Source organism: Pseudonaja textilis, chromosome Z (genome assembly GCF_049901715.1).
Source record: "Pseudonaja textilis isolate UNSWEBS1 chromosome Z, rPseTex1.2, whole genome shotgun sequence".
In the NCBI taxonomy this organism is placed as follows: Eukaryota; Metazoa; Chordata; class Lepidosauria; order Squamata; family Elapidae; genus Pseudonaja; species Pseudonaja textilis.
The window spans coordinates 70,840,285-70,859,440 of record NC_142008.1 but is presented as its reverse complement, the minus strand read 5'-3'; the positions used below and the strand labels follow the sequence as shown (position 1 = coordinate 70,859,440).

General features: G+C 38.2%; 1 protein-coding gene across 4 annotated transcripts in view; it reads left to right on the top strand.

Moving 5' to 3' along the window:
• The window catches only part of GLI3 (GLI family zinc finger 3), a 495,436-nt gene that overhangs the window by 195,499 nt on the left and 280,781 nt on the right, over nt 1–19,156 (top strand). For all 4 annotated transcript variants that reach the window (XM_087916968.1, XM_087916967.1, XM_087916969.1 and 1 more), the window contains one exon: nt 18,559–18,591. In XM_087916968.1, the coding sequence (XP_087773094.1) occupies nt 18,559–18,591 (33 nt within the window). The remainder of the gene's footprint in view (nt 1–18,558; nt 18,592–19,156) is intronic.

Sequence of the window (19,156 nt, the reverse complement as noted above, 5' to 3'; positions counted from 1 at the left end):
TGGTTGCTGAGTTAGTGGCGGTACGCCGGGCTGGGTTACATTGTGGCCAGTAAAGCCTGTTAACCTATTCCACCAGCTTCTGCCTCTTCTTCCTTTAGTGCCAAACCCAAAATTGGCGATGAGGATGGGATGTTAGTGAAGTGAGGTGTTTTCTGAGGTAACAAAGAGAGCTGAAGAGCCACAGAGCTAAAGCACTAATAAGGTTAACAAGGCTGCCACTAAGCTAACCCCAGATGGCGGCAGCACCTCCCAACTTCCCAGCGTTCCACACGGCTTCAGAAACATTGACATATATCAATCATTTCGGGTTCGTGATGGACGCCGCCAACCTGACAGATATCCCAGCGAACAGAACGAAAGCTTATTTCTTAAGCTTCTGCGGAGCTATGGTTTTCAATACCACCATTGCCCTGCTGGCTCCACAATAAACTAAGGTTTATTGTTAGTATATATTTGCAGATTCTTTGTTGGTACACATAAGTCTTCGCAGAAGCTAACATACGATGTTACAGTATCTGAGCTCATCTAGGTCTGCAGAGGCATCTTCAAAACGTTTCAATCTGTGCAATCAAGGAAGGCCTGGAGTTTCAGCTTTGCCTCATCAGTCCAAGTCCTCATTGATTTAATTGTTGGTTTAATGGTTTTAAGTCCTTGTCTGTAGGCAGGTACAAGGTGAATCATGCAGTGATCAGAGTGTCCCACAGCTACTTGTGGTAAAGACCTATAAGCATCTTTTACTGTTGTGTAGCAGTGGTCTAAAGTATTTTTTGCCTCTGGTGGGACAATTGACATGCTGGAAATATTTTGGGAGCTTTTCCTTAAATTTGCTTGATTGAAATCTCCTAAAATGATGCGAAGTGAACCTGTGTGTTTGGCTTCAGCCTCCATAATTTGATCAGCAAGAGTTCGTAATGCCTTGTTTACACAGGCTTGCGGAGGAATATACACAACTATTAGGAGAAATGAGGAGAACTCACGTGGAGAGTAAAATGGCTTGCAGTTGATGTGTAAGGACTCTAAATTTTCATCACAAAACTTATATAGTTATATTTTGAGACCAGCTGTTGTTGATATATACACATAATCCTCCACCCTTTGTTTTACCTGATGTCTCTTCAATTCTGTCTGATCTAAATGTCTGAAATCTTGGGATGTATATGGTATTGTCCCCATGAATTTGTGGATTAAGCCAGGTTTCAGTAAAACAAAGAACAGCTGAATTATAAAAATCAGAATTCCATCTATTTAAGAGATGAATTTCATCCATCTTGTTAGCCAATGAGCGTAAATCAGTCAGAAAGATTGAAGGGAGAGGAGTTTTTTTCCTATTCCTTAGTCTGTTTAAATTTCCCACTCGTTTACCTCGTCTCCTCTTCCAGCATGGTTGCTTCTTTGCTTTCTTTGTTATAATCCATAGCACCAGGGAATTGGTTAGAATCTCCTCTGCGTTTGCAAAGACAGGTGCGGGTGAGGAATCAGAAAGCTGCTCCTTAAGGAAACATTGCTTAATTCTTAGCAGATGTTCTTGTGAGTATGAAATCTGTAGTGATTTGCAGATAATTATAAAGAAACCATCAGAGAGCATTTCACTGAGGCAGCCATTGTCGGTGCCATCTTGAGTACATCTTGAGTACAGTGCCATCTTGAGTATGTCAGTGCCATCTGGAGTTTATACATATCAGGTATCTGCAGTGGGTATGTAGAATGTAAAAAAACTCAAGATGGGCTCCATGATTGAAACGGTGTCCTTTTTTCTATGTTCTATAAGTTTAATACGTGTTGTATCACTATAAATATGTTTAATTGTTACACATGAAAAAGAAATGGGGCTTCAATTGTACACTTGCAGACACTATGTTCCTTTAAAAAAATCCTGCAAATGTCTTAATACACATGCAATGAATATTTACATTTCATTTTTATCTGCAGTCAGAAATGGAAACTGATTAAATGACATATGCATTTGTTATAGTGGTATTATTGTTACAGTGGCAGTAGATGAAATTCAGAGATGTAACCTGCTTAGCCCAGAGGACTTTAATTAATATTGTAGTATGAAAGAATACACATTACACTGTCTGGGGTCGTCTGGAGGGGGAGACTGGACACTGAACTAAGTGTTGAGACATGTCTTGTGTTTCCGTTGTAGCCTGGATTGCGCCGTAGCAGTGCAAAACGACCATTCTTGAACGATCAGTGGTGGGTCCCTCCCCACTTGTTTTCCTGGGTTTTCTCGCACCTCTTTTCCTCCTTTCCCCATCCTGCATCTTCAGCGCATGTCCCGGAGGTGAAAAGACCCGCGGCACCAAGTACGTCATATAGAGACTATTCTTCCCATCCCCCCCCCATCCCTGTTTCTATCTTGCCACCGAGGGCTGGACCTGATGCAAGGTGTGCGTAGCCTCAGTGTCCCAAGTCTGGATTGCTGTGACACTGGGGACATTTGCACGGCCCTTGTGGCATCTGCTGTGATTGGCATGCATGAGGTTTTAGCTCCTTGGAGGTTACTGGCTTTCCTGGCTTCCTGTGCTGGATCAGAATGCACCATTTTCTGGGAGTTAGTGGGGCTGCAGACAGTGGTAGGCTCTCCTCTCGATTGAGGAAGGGAACCGCGCTGTGGGGTCCCGCTGTGGCTGAAGGAGAAAGTGGCATTCGGCTTTTTGTGAAGGGAGGAAACATGAAACATTTTGTCCAGGGGTGGGTTTCTACCAGTTCTGTCCACTGGTACAGAACTGGTTTCTACCAGTTCTGTCCACATTTCATCCAGGGGTGGGTTTCTACCAGTTCTGTAGAACTGGTAGCTCTGAAGAGTAGCAGACATAGAATCGGTTCAATGTCTGCTGATGTTTTTGCCCACCCGCCCACCCGAGCTCTTACCTGATCTTTAGTTCCTGATTTTTTTCAACTTCAGCTGCCGAACGAGGCACAGCTGCAGTTAAAAAAACAAGAAAAGAGGGCTGTTTCAAAGGCTGCTTCTCAGCGCAGCATGCTAATGACTATTTACAGGCGCTCGGCTCACAGAGGGCAGGGAAGCTCGTAAATCCTGAACTGGTAGTTAATCCTGTCATATCCCACCCCTGATTTCATCCCTTGGGAGCAGCAGCGGAGTGCTCTGACCAGGAGGGCAGGGACCCGTCTGTCTCCTGTAACAGTGCCTCCACTGCCCTCCCGAGTGGTGTGTGTGTGTGTGTGAGAGAGAGAGAGAGAGAGAGAGAGGGAGAGAGGGAGAAAGGAAGGAAGAAAGAAAGGAAGAAAGGAAAGGAGAGAAAGAAAGAGAAATAAATAAATAAAAAGAAATAGAAAGGAAGGGGGAGAGAGTGTGTGGTGTGTGAGTATGTGTGAGAGAAAGAGACAAGAAAAGAAAGCAAGAAAGAAAAAGAAAGAAAGAAAGAGCAAGGGAGAGAAAAAAAGAAAAAAGAAAGAGAAAAAAGAAAGAAAGAAAGGGGGGGGGGAGAAAACTCTGTGCCATTATTTTTAATGGTTCCATTATTTATCATATATTAATATTTTACACTGTCCCCTATACCTAGAGTGATTTTACTGCCTTTCTTTTGCCTAGGTCTACCACATGTTTTTCAGGGTATACATTCAGTGTCTATAGTCCAGAGCATAAATACACTTGTGTTTAACAGAGTTGAAAGGGACTTTGGAGGTCTTATAATTCAACTCCCTGCTCAGGCAGGAAAACTGAGGATGGCAAACTTTGAGTAGAGGTCCTGGGAAAGGTGTCAGAGTAACAGAATAACACTTAGAAGGGACCTTGGGGGGAACCCTATACCATTTCAGAGAAATGGCTGGCCAGTCTTTTCTTAAAAACTTCCAGTGATTGAGCACCTAGAACTTCTGGAGACAAGCAGTTCCACTGGTTAATTGTTCTCACTGTCAGGAAGTTTCTCCTTAGTTTTAGGTTGCTTCTCTCTTTGTCAGTTTCCATCCATTTCTTTTTGTTTGCCTTCTGGTGCTTTGGAAAATACATTGCTCCCTCCCACTCTTTCTGGTAGTGTATTGCCTATCACACTCTTGGGCAAAGTATGTGAGCCATTTCCTTCTTTCAATGATCCATGAAAGTACATCTATAATATATAGATAATTAAGTCAAAAAAAGGTGAACAACATTTTTACAGAACTATAGATATGTTGAGGTTGGGTGTGACAAGGAATGGCTGGGAGGGGAGGGGTCAGGCGAGGTACCCCTTGATGTGAGTGACATTGATTTGGCCACACTCACCCAGTCACATGACCAAGCCACACCCACCCAGCTACATGACCATCAAGCATGCCCACCCAGCCACATGACCACTAAGCCACGTCCACCAAATAAGCCATGCCCACAGAACCAGTAGTAATTTTTTTTGAATCCCACCACTGATCTGAATGCATATTTCACTTTGCTTGATGGTCACCACAAAAAGATCAGAAAATTGACAGAAAATTTTGATTTTTAAAAAAGGTACAATACAAGGATGTTCACTATCCCCTTTACTATTTATACTGACCTTGGAAGTACTAACTAGAAATATCAGACAAGATGAAGAAATAAAAGGTATAGAAATAAAAAAAGAGAAATATAAGTTTCAAGCATTTGCAGATGATTTGATTTTTATATTAGAAGATCCACTAAAAACTGGACCTAAGATAAATAACAAATAGAAGAATATGGTGCAGTCACAAAACTGAAAATAAACAACTAAAATACTAGTTAAAAATCTTACAGATACACAGAAAAAAGAGCTAATGGGAAAATTGACATACAGATAGTTAAGAAAGTAAAGTATTTAGGGATACAATTAACAGCAAAATGTGCAATGATTAAAAAGGATAATTATACGAAGCTGATGCAACAAATCAAATCAGATTTGGAGAAATGGAAAAAATTGCAATTGTCATTGACAGGAAGAGTAGCTACTATATAAATAAATATGTTACCAAGACTATTATACTTATCTCAAACAATTCCAATGAAGCTGGGGAAAAATATTTTGAAGAACTAAATAAAATAATGCTAATTTGGCTTGGGGAAAAAAGCAAGAATAAGCCTGAAAATGTTGCAAGATTCCAAAAAAGGAGGGGGCTTTGGATTGCCAGATTGGGAATTGTATTATCAGGCCTCAGTACTTACATGGGTGAAATAATGAATTAATTTGAGGCATAAAAGACTATTAAACTTAGAAGGACATGACCTTCAATTAGTTTGGCATGCTTTCTTATGGTATGGGAAAAATAAAATACATAATTATTTTCAAAGACATTATATTAGAAATCAAAGAAGAACACTATTTAAAAATACCCGTCTGGCTTTCTACAATGGAAGCACTGATACATCCTAATGTTATCAATATGGGAAAAAAATTGTAAGATATAAAGATATTTTGAAAGAAAAGGGGGAATTAAAAACTAAGCAAGAACTGAGTAGTCAAGGGATGAATATAGATAGCATGGTGGTCACAAGTGCAGATACAATCTCAATATGAGAAAGATGCCAAAATGTACGTTTTAAATAAAGAATTAACAGAATTAGATCAGATGTTAACTGGGACAATGATAGCTTGGGCTATCTTTGGATATACAATAGAACAATGGAAAAACGAAGAGATCCTGACAGAAAAGTAATTTAAAAAATATTTAAATTTGCAGAAATGGACACATTTACAATTAAGGAAAAAGAAGGAACTGAGTATTTCTTGTCATGGGGCTTATTTTACTAATGATTAGATAATAAAAACATAAGTTAGAAATATGAATACAAAAACTAATGTTATAAAGGAGGCTTGTTAAAGGAGATAAGTAAATTATTATTATTATTATTATTATTATTATTATTATTATTATTATTATTATTAATCATAAGTCACTTTGTTGAGGCTTTTGAAACAGTGACTTTTTTGAACAGTCACTAAATAATCTGTTGTAAGCCAAGGACTACCTGTATATGACACCAGAAAAATGTTCTAAGGTGGGGAAAGATACTTCTTTACTTCTTATTTCATTCTTTCATAAAGTGACTAAATTAGTAGACCAGCAAAATGCTGTGGAGATAGTATACTTAGATTTTAATAAGGAATTTGACAAAGTAGATCACAATCTACTTCTTGGTAAGCTAGAAAAATGTGGAATGGACATTACTACCAGATGGATTTTGTAGCTGGCTGACAAACTGTGGTGGTCTCTCATGGAAAAGATGAGACACAAGCGAGTGTTCTCGGGATGAGAGCCCAGAGCAAATTCCAGTGCTCCCTTTTATTGAGATTTTTAGCATAGCAAGTATAGTCACATTGTGGATTACAATAATTAGATATAGTACAGACTTGTTTACAGTTGTCCGAGCTGCTTGATTGTTTCTAGTGTTTGTTCTTAATTTCCTTACACTATCTCAGTGACCTTTAAGCAAGCATGTATGTATAAGATCTTAGACTAATCATTACCCAATACCCAAGTCAAAGTTTATTCCCACATCTCCCCTGTTTTAGTTTTTTGATGATCGCGGATGCCTCGGTAGCTTTTCGCCATCTGCAACAGCAGTTCTCCTTCCGTAGGCTTCACCCGACACATTCCTAAAAGTCCAGGGAGACATTGGATACAACAGCATACACAAAGAGAAAATATAATAAGCAATATCACTCCAACAATTAGGTGACGAATCCATGAACCATCTGGCAACCAGGACCAAAGTGCAGACCACACGTCCAGTCCCTCACCCTCCGATTGTAATGGATTCTCCTTCAAGGTTTATTCCATATGCTGTATAGTAGCTGTAATGTTGGGAGAATAATCAGAGATATACATGCAACAATGCGTATGAACCACAGTGCAAACTCCCCCTTGCGCAGCCAAAATAGTGTCCACCGCATATCTGGTTTGCAGGACAAAGTCAAGAATTTTGCCTTGCTCTTCTTCAAGCAGCTTTAGCGTTTTAATGGTGTCTTTAAACATAGTAACTGTCCAATTGTTTAAACGATGTAAATCTCTATAGTTCATCATGACTCCTAAGGGGGAATAACTCCCCTTGATATTTGTGTCCAGTAGTCATGGGTCAAAACAGAGTTTACTTCCGTTGCAGAACACGCATTGCGGATATGAGCAGTCCCCAAAGATTTTAAAATGACATGAGATGGGATTACTTTCCCAAAGGTGCAGACCCCTTTCCATCGTGCTGGCATGCGATCATAGGCCATCCATCCACACAGCAACCATAGATTTGCTCCCAGGAGATGACCAACCTTATTTGGCTCAGCATAGATTAGTTTTGCAAAGGACCCCATTAACATAGCCAAATAAGTGGATGATGGTGCATTATTCCCATTTGCACATTTAGGCAGCTGGTTTTCTTTCGTGGTGGGACAGCATGTGGCAGGAATATAGGGACACCCATTTTCATTGATCAAAGATATGATATCAAAATAAGAAATGTTGTGTACAAAGTAAGTAAGATTTTTTGTTTTCATGTCACCCGAATAAACCCAACTTCCATTGCCAATAACAATTGCTTTGTTACAAAAAGGATATGTTCCCAAGTAAGTCATATTCTCTACCGTCTCATTGTGGGTCCAGCAGATACCCGCCACCTCTTGGATCCGGCTTCCAAGGTGTAAGGTATTTATGTTACTTGTAGTCCAACTGCTAGATCACGTCCCTGAACAACCATAGCATTGTTCCTTATACCAGTCGCCTTTGGCCAGAGGTATTGCAACCATTGGAAGCCCTGATGTTTTGGGAGTTGGCATGTGCATGCATACCCAACAATCAGTTTGTTTTTTTTAAAACAAATTTTATTAATTTTCAAAGAGAGTACACAGACAAACAAAACATGACATAAGAACATAGAACATCTTTTCTAAAAACTGCTTAACAAAACAAGTAAGACATCTCATTTAAATACAACATAGTTCTAAATTATCACATTTCCACACACAATTTAATATGCATCTTGTCGCGTTGAGCGACCAGTCTGTTGTTTCGGCTTTCTGGTTGATTGCTGAATTCCTCTCAGAGAATAACCCTCGCAAGGGTGAGTTAGTCCTCGCAAGGACGAAGTTTAAAGTAACCCTCGCAAGGGTGAGAAAATAGCCCTCGCAAGGGCGAGGCTAGGCAAGACTCTCGCAAGAGTGACTGCCAAGCAAGCTCCAGAAATAAAACACACAAAACACAAGCGATCTTAAAAATGAGGCAGCACTTTGAGCCTGGGGGAGATGGGATTCCCCGGCTGCCCTGGAACAGATGGAAATGTCCGGGCTTCTGCTTCTTCTGCTCCTTCCTTCCCCAGGCTTTTTGCTGTCCCCTTTTATTGTGCTAATTCAAGGGAGGAGGTGAGAGAGGAATTTTACAGGAAGGTAAAAAGATACAATGTTAATCTTTTTGACCAGTCTACGTGACATGAGCCACGTACTCTGTAGCTGCTATTTTGTAACTGCTATAGACAGGCATATCTTCTTTGAATACACATTCTTTGTCTGCGGTTAATCCTTTATTAACTCCCTTCCTGTCAGTGCTTTCCTTCTATAATGTTCTGAACTGAATACGTGCTTTTTAGCAAGATTTCTTTTTGTGAAAAAATACAAGACAGAGCCAAGGTAAAATAGTCACAGCATCTTATATATTCAACTCCATATCTTATTACTGTTTTCCAACTTCTCACTGTTTCTTCCTTTATTTCTGTTCAGTTTTATTCATTAAAGTTATACTTTCGTGTATTTCATCATATGTTCTTATCCAACATCATTACTCCTCAATAAACAAACATAAACTAACAAAACACATAACGTAAAAACAAAAACTTCTTTTTAGAAAGTGGCTTAACCCCGGGTAATAACTTTTTGTACAGACATAAATCAAATTCATGCTCACCTTATATACTATTTCGTATCTTATTTAAAATTCTATATTTTCCATATATCTTCTTCCCTCTTTTCACTCTCTTAATTCTATTTTATTTATTTAATCTCAATTTAAATCATTATACTTGTATCTTTTGTCCGTTCTTTTTCATTTATCCATTTATCTTTCTCTTTAACACAAACTTTTTCCTGTAGTGACTGGTTGAAGTATGACACCTTTCTATTTCCCCCCCAAATTTAACACTTAAAATAATACATAGTTTCTATTCTGATTCTGCTTAGTACATTCTACATAACATTTTAAAATATAAAACATAATAATCTTATAGTATATTAAAAATAATGTTCCATAACAAATTAGTTAATTAAACTAATTACACATTCCCTACAGTATTCTATTAACAAATACTAAAATACAATCTTGTGTACTTTTGCAGAATCTCTTTTTAGATTATGTTTTACCCTTTATCTCTGAAAAAAATTGTTTATTAACATCTTGTTTTAAGCCTTTATAACTTCCCTTCATTTTATCCCCTCCTTCCTTGTCAAATCTAACCTTTTTACCCCCCCAATCTCCAGCTTTTAGTCTCCCTCTCTGTTGTATTCCTCTTTTCTGTTGCTTTCTATCATTATATCGATTTTTCACCTTACTTTTCCCTTTCTTGGTTGTTTTTTTAGAACTTAAATTCTTCATTTTCTTCTCTTTTTTTACCCTTTTTTAAAATCATATGTCCATTAAAGATGGCTTCTTCTTCATCATCACAGCCTTTTTCTTGTTGCATTTCCTGATAAGTAGAAATCGCCATTTCTAAAAAGCAAAGGATAGATCCAAAAGAACCCTTGCCTTCTTCTTCCTGTTGTCTTAATTTTTCAAATTGCATTTTCAGTTCTTCAACAGATACCATTGTGAAAGAAAAAAATTTTTTTTTAAACAATCCAAATGTTTTCTTAGTCTTTCAAAAGATAGTTAAGGTCCCAAAGTCATCAAGCAATCAAAATCAGCGCAATCAGCACAGTCTGTTTCACTTTCTTCTACTTTCTCTTCCTGGGGCAGAATTCAATTACACAATTCCAAGGTATTTTTTGGAAGTTTTATTGCGATTTAATCTCTAATCTTATAAAACTCCAAGCAGTCTCCTTCAACAAACGGTAGTATAAATCATTTACCTTTCTTCCTTCCCACTTAAAGCAAAAAGATTTTAATTTTTAAATATCAGTATTTAGAAATCTAATGTCCCCTTGGCTTCAATTTTGAAAGTTAGTACCTTCAGCTGCCAAAGCGGGTATTTCCGATTTCCATCTGCTGTCTCCGTGGGAAGGAAAGTGAGGAGAAAAAAAAAACTTTCCCTTTAGTTTCCACCGTAGCTTAATGATCTTCTGGGAAACAATATATCACTTAAAAGGCCAAAGTTCCAGGATATTCAGATGTTAATTGTCGTCCCAGTTCAGCAAAAGCTTTCTCTGTCTTCACTTCCTCCTGCACATAACTTATCCGGCTGAGAGGTTCTTTGTGATGGCCATTGCTGACCGTCGCTCCACCACCTTTGGAAAAGGGAGTTAAGCCGGCTGGGAAGGGGGGGTGCGATATCCCCCGACCCCTACCCGGATCTCCCCTCTCTTCAGTTATCCCTACAGGATAATTATAGCCTCCTAATCCAGTTGGATTGAAGGTACTCCAGCAGCGAGCGCAGCGGGGATCGCGCACAAATGCGAATTCCTGCTGCCTCCGAAGCCTGACAAACCGGAAGGGCCCAACAATCAGTTTTATTATGAAGGTTTGCTAGTTTCTCCATGTCCTGGATCAACGTGTTTCTTTTCCATTCCCCCAAATCCACCCCCTTGCCCCTTTGGCTGATGATAAGGACGCACACAATGAGCAGGAACCCAAACAACTGTCCCCTCATCTTCAACGGCAGCGTATCCTCGGCCCCAAGTTATCAGTGGGACAGGTCCTCTCCACGTTGGATCTGGCAGTCTCCTATACCAGACTTTCGGTCTTGGCGCTCCTGCAGAAGGGGAGGAAGCAAAATACCTACTGGCTGCCGTAGCAGCAGGAGATCCTGTTATGTTTAGAAAATTTAAAGTGTATAAGGTAATATTAAGAATGTTTTGTATGTAAGGCAAACCATATCCATCCACTTCCCCCGTTTTTGTTTTTATATGAAGGTGTGTTATACAGACTAGAAGTTGGCTCAATGTGGCCTAATTGTAGCTGCTCAGCTACCAATTGATGTAAAGCTACAAGCTTTTCCTGTGGAAGTGGCCATTGGTCAATCCAAACTGGCTGAGAGGTTAACAGTTGTAACTTTTCTATTATCCAATAACAATTTTTGTGCGGAACTGTGACAGCAAATCTCTACCCCACAAGTTTATATGCAGGGGCAACACAAGAGGTTGAATCCTTACGGTCTCGCCAGTTGCTCTGTGCAATGCCATCAACCAATGTACACTACTCTTACAAACTGCATACCACCTACGCCACGAACAGCCAGAGAGTCCTCAAGCGCCCATTCATTTGGCCATTCCTTTTGGCGTATCACAGAGACATCTGCTCCAGAATCTATAAGGCCAGAAAATGATTTTCCTTGAATTTCAATTGTCATTTTTGGTTGGTCTGTAGTCAAATTTTTTGTCAGTGCTAGCAATTCTGCAGCAACTGGAGAACTGGCCATTTCAGTGGACCCAAAACCGCCAGTTCGTGGGATCCCAATTAAAGGATTCATAGGAATGTATGGAAGCAATAATAACTGGGCAATAGATTCACCGGCCATTAATGATGCAGGAGTATCAGTGTACAATTGTATCTTAATAACCCCTTTATAATCTTGATCAATAACCCCTGGAATAACAAAGAACCCTTTTTTTGATGGAGATGACCTGGGAAGTACCAATCCCACTGTTTTTTCTGGCAGTGGCACATGCAAATGAGTGTCTTCAGTGTACACTTGATTAGGAAAAGTCACATCAATCGAGTGTAACATTTTTAAACACAAACCTGCATTCCCGGTAGTTGCGGGCGATGCCTTTGTAACAGCCTTGGGAGCGGGGCTAGCTGCACGCCCCAAATTTAGTTTCCCAAATTTTGGTTCTGATCAGAGCGACATTGATTTGCCCAATGAAACCCTTTTTTGCATTTCGGACAGACCGACTTGGGCGGACGTCCTTATTTTTGTTTTTGTTAAACGCCATCCCCCCAGGTGCTCGGCACTGGGCTTTAAAATGGCCAGGATTCCCACAATTAAAACAGTTCCCGTAGGTTTCATCCCTCTTTGTAATGCCATAGCCAAAGTCTCCATGTTGTAAGCCTGAGAACCCACCACTGCACATGCCTTTAACAGATCAGCCAGAGTAACCTCACCTCTAGCCACCAAAGGCTGTAAGATACGCTTGCAGTCAGCGTTTGCATTTTCGACTGCCAATCTCAGCAAAAGTTCCTTTGCCGCTTCCTCATTGGAGATTTGCTGGGTAATAGCCAATTGTAGTCTTTCCACAAAATCGTTATAAGACTCAGATGCTGTTTGCTTAATTTGAGAAAAAGACCGTGCCGGGGTTCCCACATCCTGGATGCGGGACAACGCCCCAAGGACAGCCGCCATAACCACGGGAAGTGCGTGATCAGGCACATTAGTAGTTTGATCAGCAGTGGATTCAAACAAGCCTGCCCCATAGATTTGGTCTGGCATGTACAGCTCCCCCGAATTCCGTCCCCTAGTGATAGCTTCCCTTTGGTACTCTGAATCAAAAACCACATACTGAGTAGAACTCAATATCATTCTCATTAAATCTTTCCAATCATTAGGAATCATACGTAAGGTAGCCAAACTTGTCAAAAGACCCTTTGTAAAAGGACTTTGAATACCATAATCTTTAACGGCTTTCTTGATTTCCCTAAGTACTGCCAACGGAATCGGGACCCATTCCGCCTGCATGTTGCCTTGAGCATCCACTTGCCTATTAACTGGAAACAAATTCATCTGGGGAATTTCATCAGGTTCTAATTTCCCCTCATTGAAAGCCTGATGCATCATTGCTTGAACTTTTCCCATTTGTGGCTGGGGTTTCTCATCCACAGGCGGAGGCACTGTTGGGGGTGAGAAAACATACTCCAGCTTTGGAGTCGGAGGGTGCAACACAACTCCTTTATAAGGAGGAAGTTCTGCTAAAGGTTTTAAAAGAGGTTGTTGCTGGGTCTCTAAAGCAGCCATAACAACCTTCCAATATGTCAAAATTTCAGCTGTTGCCCGTGGTTCCTCATGAAGGATAGTTCCAATTTTCCTCCATGTGTCTAACTTTAAAGAGTCCTTTTCTGAGTACCAGGGGCATTGCTACCAGATCTCTTGCAGCAGCTTTTTCACATTACCTCTTGAAAGAACTATATGTTCCCCTCCAGAAGGTTTAAAGAGAAAGAAATTTGTCCTGACTAGCTTCAGCAGCTCACTAACATGACATTCCTGTGGCTGAGAAAGTTTTCCCCCCATGTTCTCTGAAAAATCCTATTGTCCAGCAATAGTTAAGTACATACTTTACCTATTCCAGGCGAGGAAACACAGAGGTCCGGACACGTACCACCTGCAGTGGATCACGTCGGGGTCACCACTTGTGGTGGTCTCTCATGGAAAAGATGAGACACAAGCGAGTGTTCTTGGGATGAGAGCCCAGAGCAAATTCCAGTGCTCCCTTTTATTGAGATTTTTAGCATAGCAAGTATAGTCACATTGTGGATTACAATAATTAGATATAGTACAGACTTGTTTACAGTTGTCTGAGCTGCTTGATTGTTTCTAGTGTTTGTTCTTAATTTCCTTACACTATATCAGTGACCTTTAAGCAAGCATGTATGTATAAGGTCTTAGACTAATCATTACCCAATACCCAAGTCAAAGTTTATTCCCACACAAACCATACTCAAGGAGTAATTCTTAATGGTACTACATCCACATGGAGAGAAGTAAGTAGTGGGATACCACAAGGCTTCATCTTAGGCCAAATATTCTTCAATATGTTCATAAATGACATAGATGAGGGAATAGAAAGGGAACTTATCAAATTTGCAGATGACACTAAACTATCAGGAATAGCTAAAATCCCAGAAGACAAGCTCAGGATCCAAAACATTATTGACAAACTTGAACAATGGGCCCTATTCAACAAATGAATTTTAATAGGGAGAAAAGTTTTACATTTAGGCAGGAAAAATTAAAGGTATAACTACAGATTGGGTGAGACCTGGCTCAAAAACAGTAACTGTGAGAGGGACCTTGGAATCCTAGTGGATTCTATCATTTGAATATGAGCCAGCAATGTGCAGCCGCTGCCAAAAAAGCTAATTCAATCGTGGGTTGTATAAACAGAGGCATAGAATCAAGATCGTGTGAAGTATTCGTACCACTTTATAAAACCCTAGTAAGACCACACCTGGAATACTGCAACCAATTTTGGTCACCATATTACAAAAAAGATGCTGAGATCTTGGAAAAAGTTCAGAGAATAGCAACTAAGATGATCAAAAGCCTGGAGACTAATATGAAGAACAGCTGCAGGATTTGAGTTTGGCTAGTCTAGAGAAAAGAAAAAGTAGGAGTGACATGATAGCAATATTCCAGTATTTGTGGGGCTGCCAAAAAGAAAAAGAGGTCAAATTATTCTCTAAAGCATCAGAGGGCAGGACCAGAAACAATGGTTAGAAACTAACCAAAGAGAGAAGCAACCTGGAATAAAGGAGAAACTTCCTAATAGTGAGGACAATTAACCGGTGAAATAGCTTGCCTCCAGAAATTGTGAGCACTCCATCACTGGTCGTTTTTAAGAAGAAACTAGACAGCCACTTATCTGAAATAGTATAGGTTCTCCTGCTTGAGCAGGGGGACGGACTAGAAGATCTCCAAGGTTCCTTCAAGCTCTATTCTATTCTAACTTCTAATCACTGTTGGAAGAGTGAGAACCATGAAGGGATATTTTATCATGAATGGTAAAAAAGTAAAAAGATATTGGTTACAAATATATGGGGTAGTGTGGGGAGTTCAAAAAATTAATTTCTAAATAAAACTGGCACTTTGAAATGAAACTTTTCTTATTTGGTCTTATGGACAGTAAACTAGAAAACATTAATGGATTATTTAATATATGGTATAAGCTGCAACAAAGATATCATATGCACAGGCTTGGAAGATACAGAATCTTTAATAATGTAGAAAGGGAGTTTGAAAAAGTTTGCAGAAATGGCTAAATTGACTGAAATCCCTTTTTGCTGAAAGTGGATATAAATGAACTGTTGATTTTGGGAATTATTGATTGACAAGTTCTGTTTATGGGAAGAAAGGAACTGTGGAATGTAATATGGATGGTGGAGATGGTAATTGATGTATGCAATTATCTTTGAGGCTAGCAGTCTTATCTATTTACAGGGGTCCCCATTTACAGCTGGCTGGAGAATTCTGGGAGTTGAAGTCCACAAGTCTTAAAGTTGCCAAGTTTGGAGACCTGATCTATTATGCCTTTAGTCTTCCCTATGCATCAAAAATATATGCACCTAGTATTATCTTATTTTGGATAAGATTGCTTCCTTAATTAATTAAATCTTACTTTACTAGTGAAAAGTTTCAGTGTTCTAAGAAATAAAATGGAATTGCAGTTTGTGGGTTGGTTCCTCATTTCTACCTAATACTGTATTTAGCCTTAAATGCAATTTAGGATTGGAGAAATTGAAAGGCAACGAGAAATAAGAGGATTTCCCCCCTGGATTTTTACTAACTACACAGATTGGTTTCCAAAATCATTTTCTTATGTTTTTTTTTCTTTGGGCACCTTGTGGGAGGATACCAAAATGGTAACAGGAGTTCATTTTATTCTTTCAGTTTGGGTCCTTGATTAAATATCAGACTGGTTGGGACGCTGTGCTTTGTGTCTCATGGGAAACCACTGATAAAATCTTTGAACATGATTTCCAAAGTTATTGTCTTGGTATCCGCCATAAACTTAAATAGCTTACTTATCAGCCTGTGATGGGATACCTTGCCAAATGTTTTATAAGGTATTTTGAAATTTACGTCTACTGTACAAGTTATCCAGTCAGGTCTGTTTATGATGTCCTTGCCCTGCATCAGAAGTAGAGGTACAATGGAATGGAATGGAGTGCTAATTTGACAAGATTTGTTCTTGACAAATCAGTACTGGCTTCTGTTAATATGTCATATTGTATCTTGTATTGTAACTTGTATGAAATGTTTCAAAAATTTGCATCTTTGTACAGAGGACATACAAATCTTTTTTGTATTATTCCAGTTTGCGAATAAAGTGATTATATGTATGTGTTCATATATAATTTAGCTACAAATGTGAGGAAATGTAAAGATGTTTTGAGTTTTCCTTAGCATTGATCCTTTTTGTAATGGAATATACATTGATAATTTGAGTTCCTTGATTGTGTTTTCTATCCTTCATTATAAACTACATCCAGTTGACATCCCATCATCTCTGCAGTCTTTTTGCTAACAATATTTTCTAGAGTCTATTTCACTTCATCCATAGATCTAGAAACATTACCTGGAGATGCTATGGAATATATTATGAAGTTTTAAAGTAAAAAATATTTTTTTTGAATTCTTGGGTTTTATTTCGCTAGATCTCTGCCCCTCACTTAGCTTTGTTTTATCTTCTGCTAGTCTAATTGTTAGTGTTCTTCAGTTAATAATTCCTATGTCTAATCCAAGAATTCCTCATTGTTCATAATGAGCCAAAATATAGATTCCTTTTTCTCTAATGTCATCATTTTTTATGCCAGTGAGGGAGGGAGAGAGAGAGAGAGAGAGAGAGAGAGAGAGCGAGAGAGAGAGAGAGAGAGAGAGAGAATCTTTCTTGTTCTCTTCTGCAAAATTCCTGATCATTCATTGTCTGGTTTCCTAAATTTCTCCTGGAGGTTTCCTCAACCAGAAGCAATGGGTGCCCTTCAGGAAATATTCAGTAACAACCAATAAGCAGAGGTTCCTTTTGTGTTTTCTTCTCTTTTCTGCTTTTTTCTTTTCTTTTCTTGAGTTAGACTTGCTATCAGGCTCTTATTTGCCAAGACGGTGATACAATTATTTGAGATAGCTGTCTATATTAGATGGAGATACCAGGGTTAGCATAAAGGGAACATTTTACTACATCTGCCTCATGTTTTTTAAGTTTCAGTCACAAATACATCATGTGGGGATGCAATTCTTAGTATAAATACCATGATCTTTAATAAAAACATTTTGTCAAATTTAATCTACATCTGTAGATTATTTTGCAATGTGATTTTATTTTGTATTTTATCCATATTATGCAATACGAGTCTTATTTGTTCTTAGATCTGGTCTATTGATTGTAATAAAACTTGAAAATGCAAATATTATAAAATTCTATTCACATATCTTAACCAACTTCATTTTTAAATATTTATATCAAGTCTATTGCTACTTATCTCCTGGGAATTTGGAAATGTCTACCAAGTTCTTTTGTCAGGAATATCTTTTCATTGTATAGCTTAGGCTAAGAGAAAGGGGATAGAGATACAAAGAACCAAACATTTTGAAAGTGTAGAGCTGGATCAAATCTCCATTCTGCTATGAAGTTTGCTGAATGATTTTGGCTCATTCACTATATAATTTCATAAGATGAAGAAAAAGTATGAAGAAAAATAGTGTATCTTGCTCTTAATTAAAAAGCAAATTAAAAATTTAATAAATTAGGCAGTAATCCTACACTACTGGTTAATAAATCTTATAAAAGAATTATAACCATTTAACTAGCAATTTGGGTTTTGTTTTGTTGAAAGTATATATGTTTTGTTAAAAGCCTATATTTAAAACAAAAGTTGAAGGGAGAAAATGAATTATTAATGTGGTTTCGATGTAACAATAAATATTTACCTGCTTGTAACGTTTCAGTGATATTAAATTACTCATAGAGAATTGGTGGAATTGAAGTAAGAAGAAACAGTGTATTTCAGCTGATCTGTAGTTCTCTTCATCTAGTGAAAAGCATTTCCCATAATAGCTTGCTGCAGTATGAATTTGGAATATGGAATATTTTAATTTAATTCTGGTTAGGACAGAAACTACATTATAGATACAAAGCCAGTTTGGGCCAATCACTTTCACTCAGTTCTAGGAAGGAATAAATGGAAAACTACTTTTGAAAATCCTTGCCAAAAAAACCTGTAGGGGCTTATCCAGACAATTGCCAGCAGCCAACGTAGGAACTCAAAGGAGCCAAAAAACCTAAACAGAAGAACAAACCCCCCCCCAGCTCTTCAAATGTTGTTCTACCTACATCCAAATAGTCTTCTCAGTACAGTTTTCTTCATGTGTGCCATAAGAATTCTGAAGGGCATATCCGGTAAGTGACTTCTATGCCAATAGAATAGTAATTTCCACCATTTATTATGACCTTCAAATTGGCCTTCGTTCAGTTTTAGATTGCCTTCTAGTATTGTTTAGAAAAGTTTTGCCCTTGCACATTAGTTGAAGCATATAGTTTTGAAATTAATTATACTTAACAAAACTAATTTTGATGCTGTAAACATTGCAATTTAAACAATGGGTGTCCTTAAATATACAGTAGTTATTCCAACAGAGGGAATAACTGCTGGAAATAATCTATTAATAATCAGAATTTCTTTAATTTCTAAAGTATTGCTAAAGATTACATTTTAATATATTTATTGTGTAATGGTATATTTATAATGTCTTATTTTTTATTTCAGATTCAGCCCCTGCTTTGAATTCTTTAAAATACTGTAAGTAATTTTTTTGTTTTGTATTTGATTATTTAGTGCTAAAAGTCATTTGAAATTATCTGTTTCTATAATATATATTTATTCCCAATTAATGTATCCTATTTTTAACAATGATGTACCAGGAAATAATTAATAGGTTGTTATAAATTACTTGCTTCCTTTGAAATTCTTCAAATCTATGACTGAGAAATCTCCCTGTTTCTAATGTCTTTTAGAAGCCAATTTTGATTACATTTCATTACTAGTTGTAATTTGAAATTAAATTTAGAGGTAATGTGTGAAATACTAAAAGCTGAATTGTAAAAGCAATATCTATAAGAATTTACAAGTGGATGGCATTTGAAGTAAATTAATCACTGATCATGTGTTCTGGAGAGGCTGTATGAAATCGACCACATACATTCATGCAAGATATAACTTCCATTTAAAATAATCACAGGCCATTGTTGAGTTGAGAATGACCCGTTTCAAACCCCGAAGAGCTGCTGCCAGTCACAAAAGATGCTATTTGCTGAGACTGATCAGTGGTCTAGTTATATTAAGCAGTTTCAGAGATTCAAAGGAT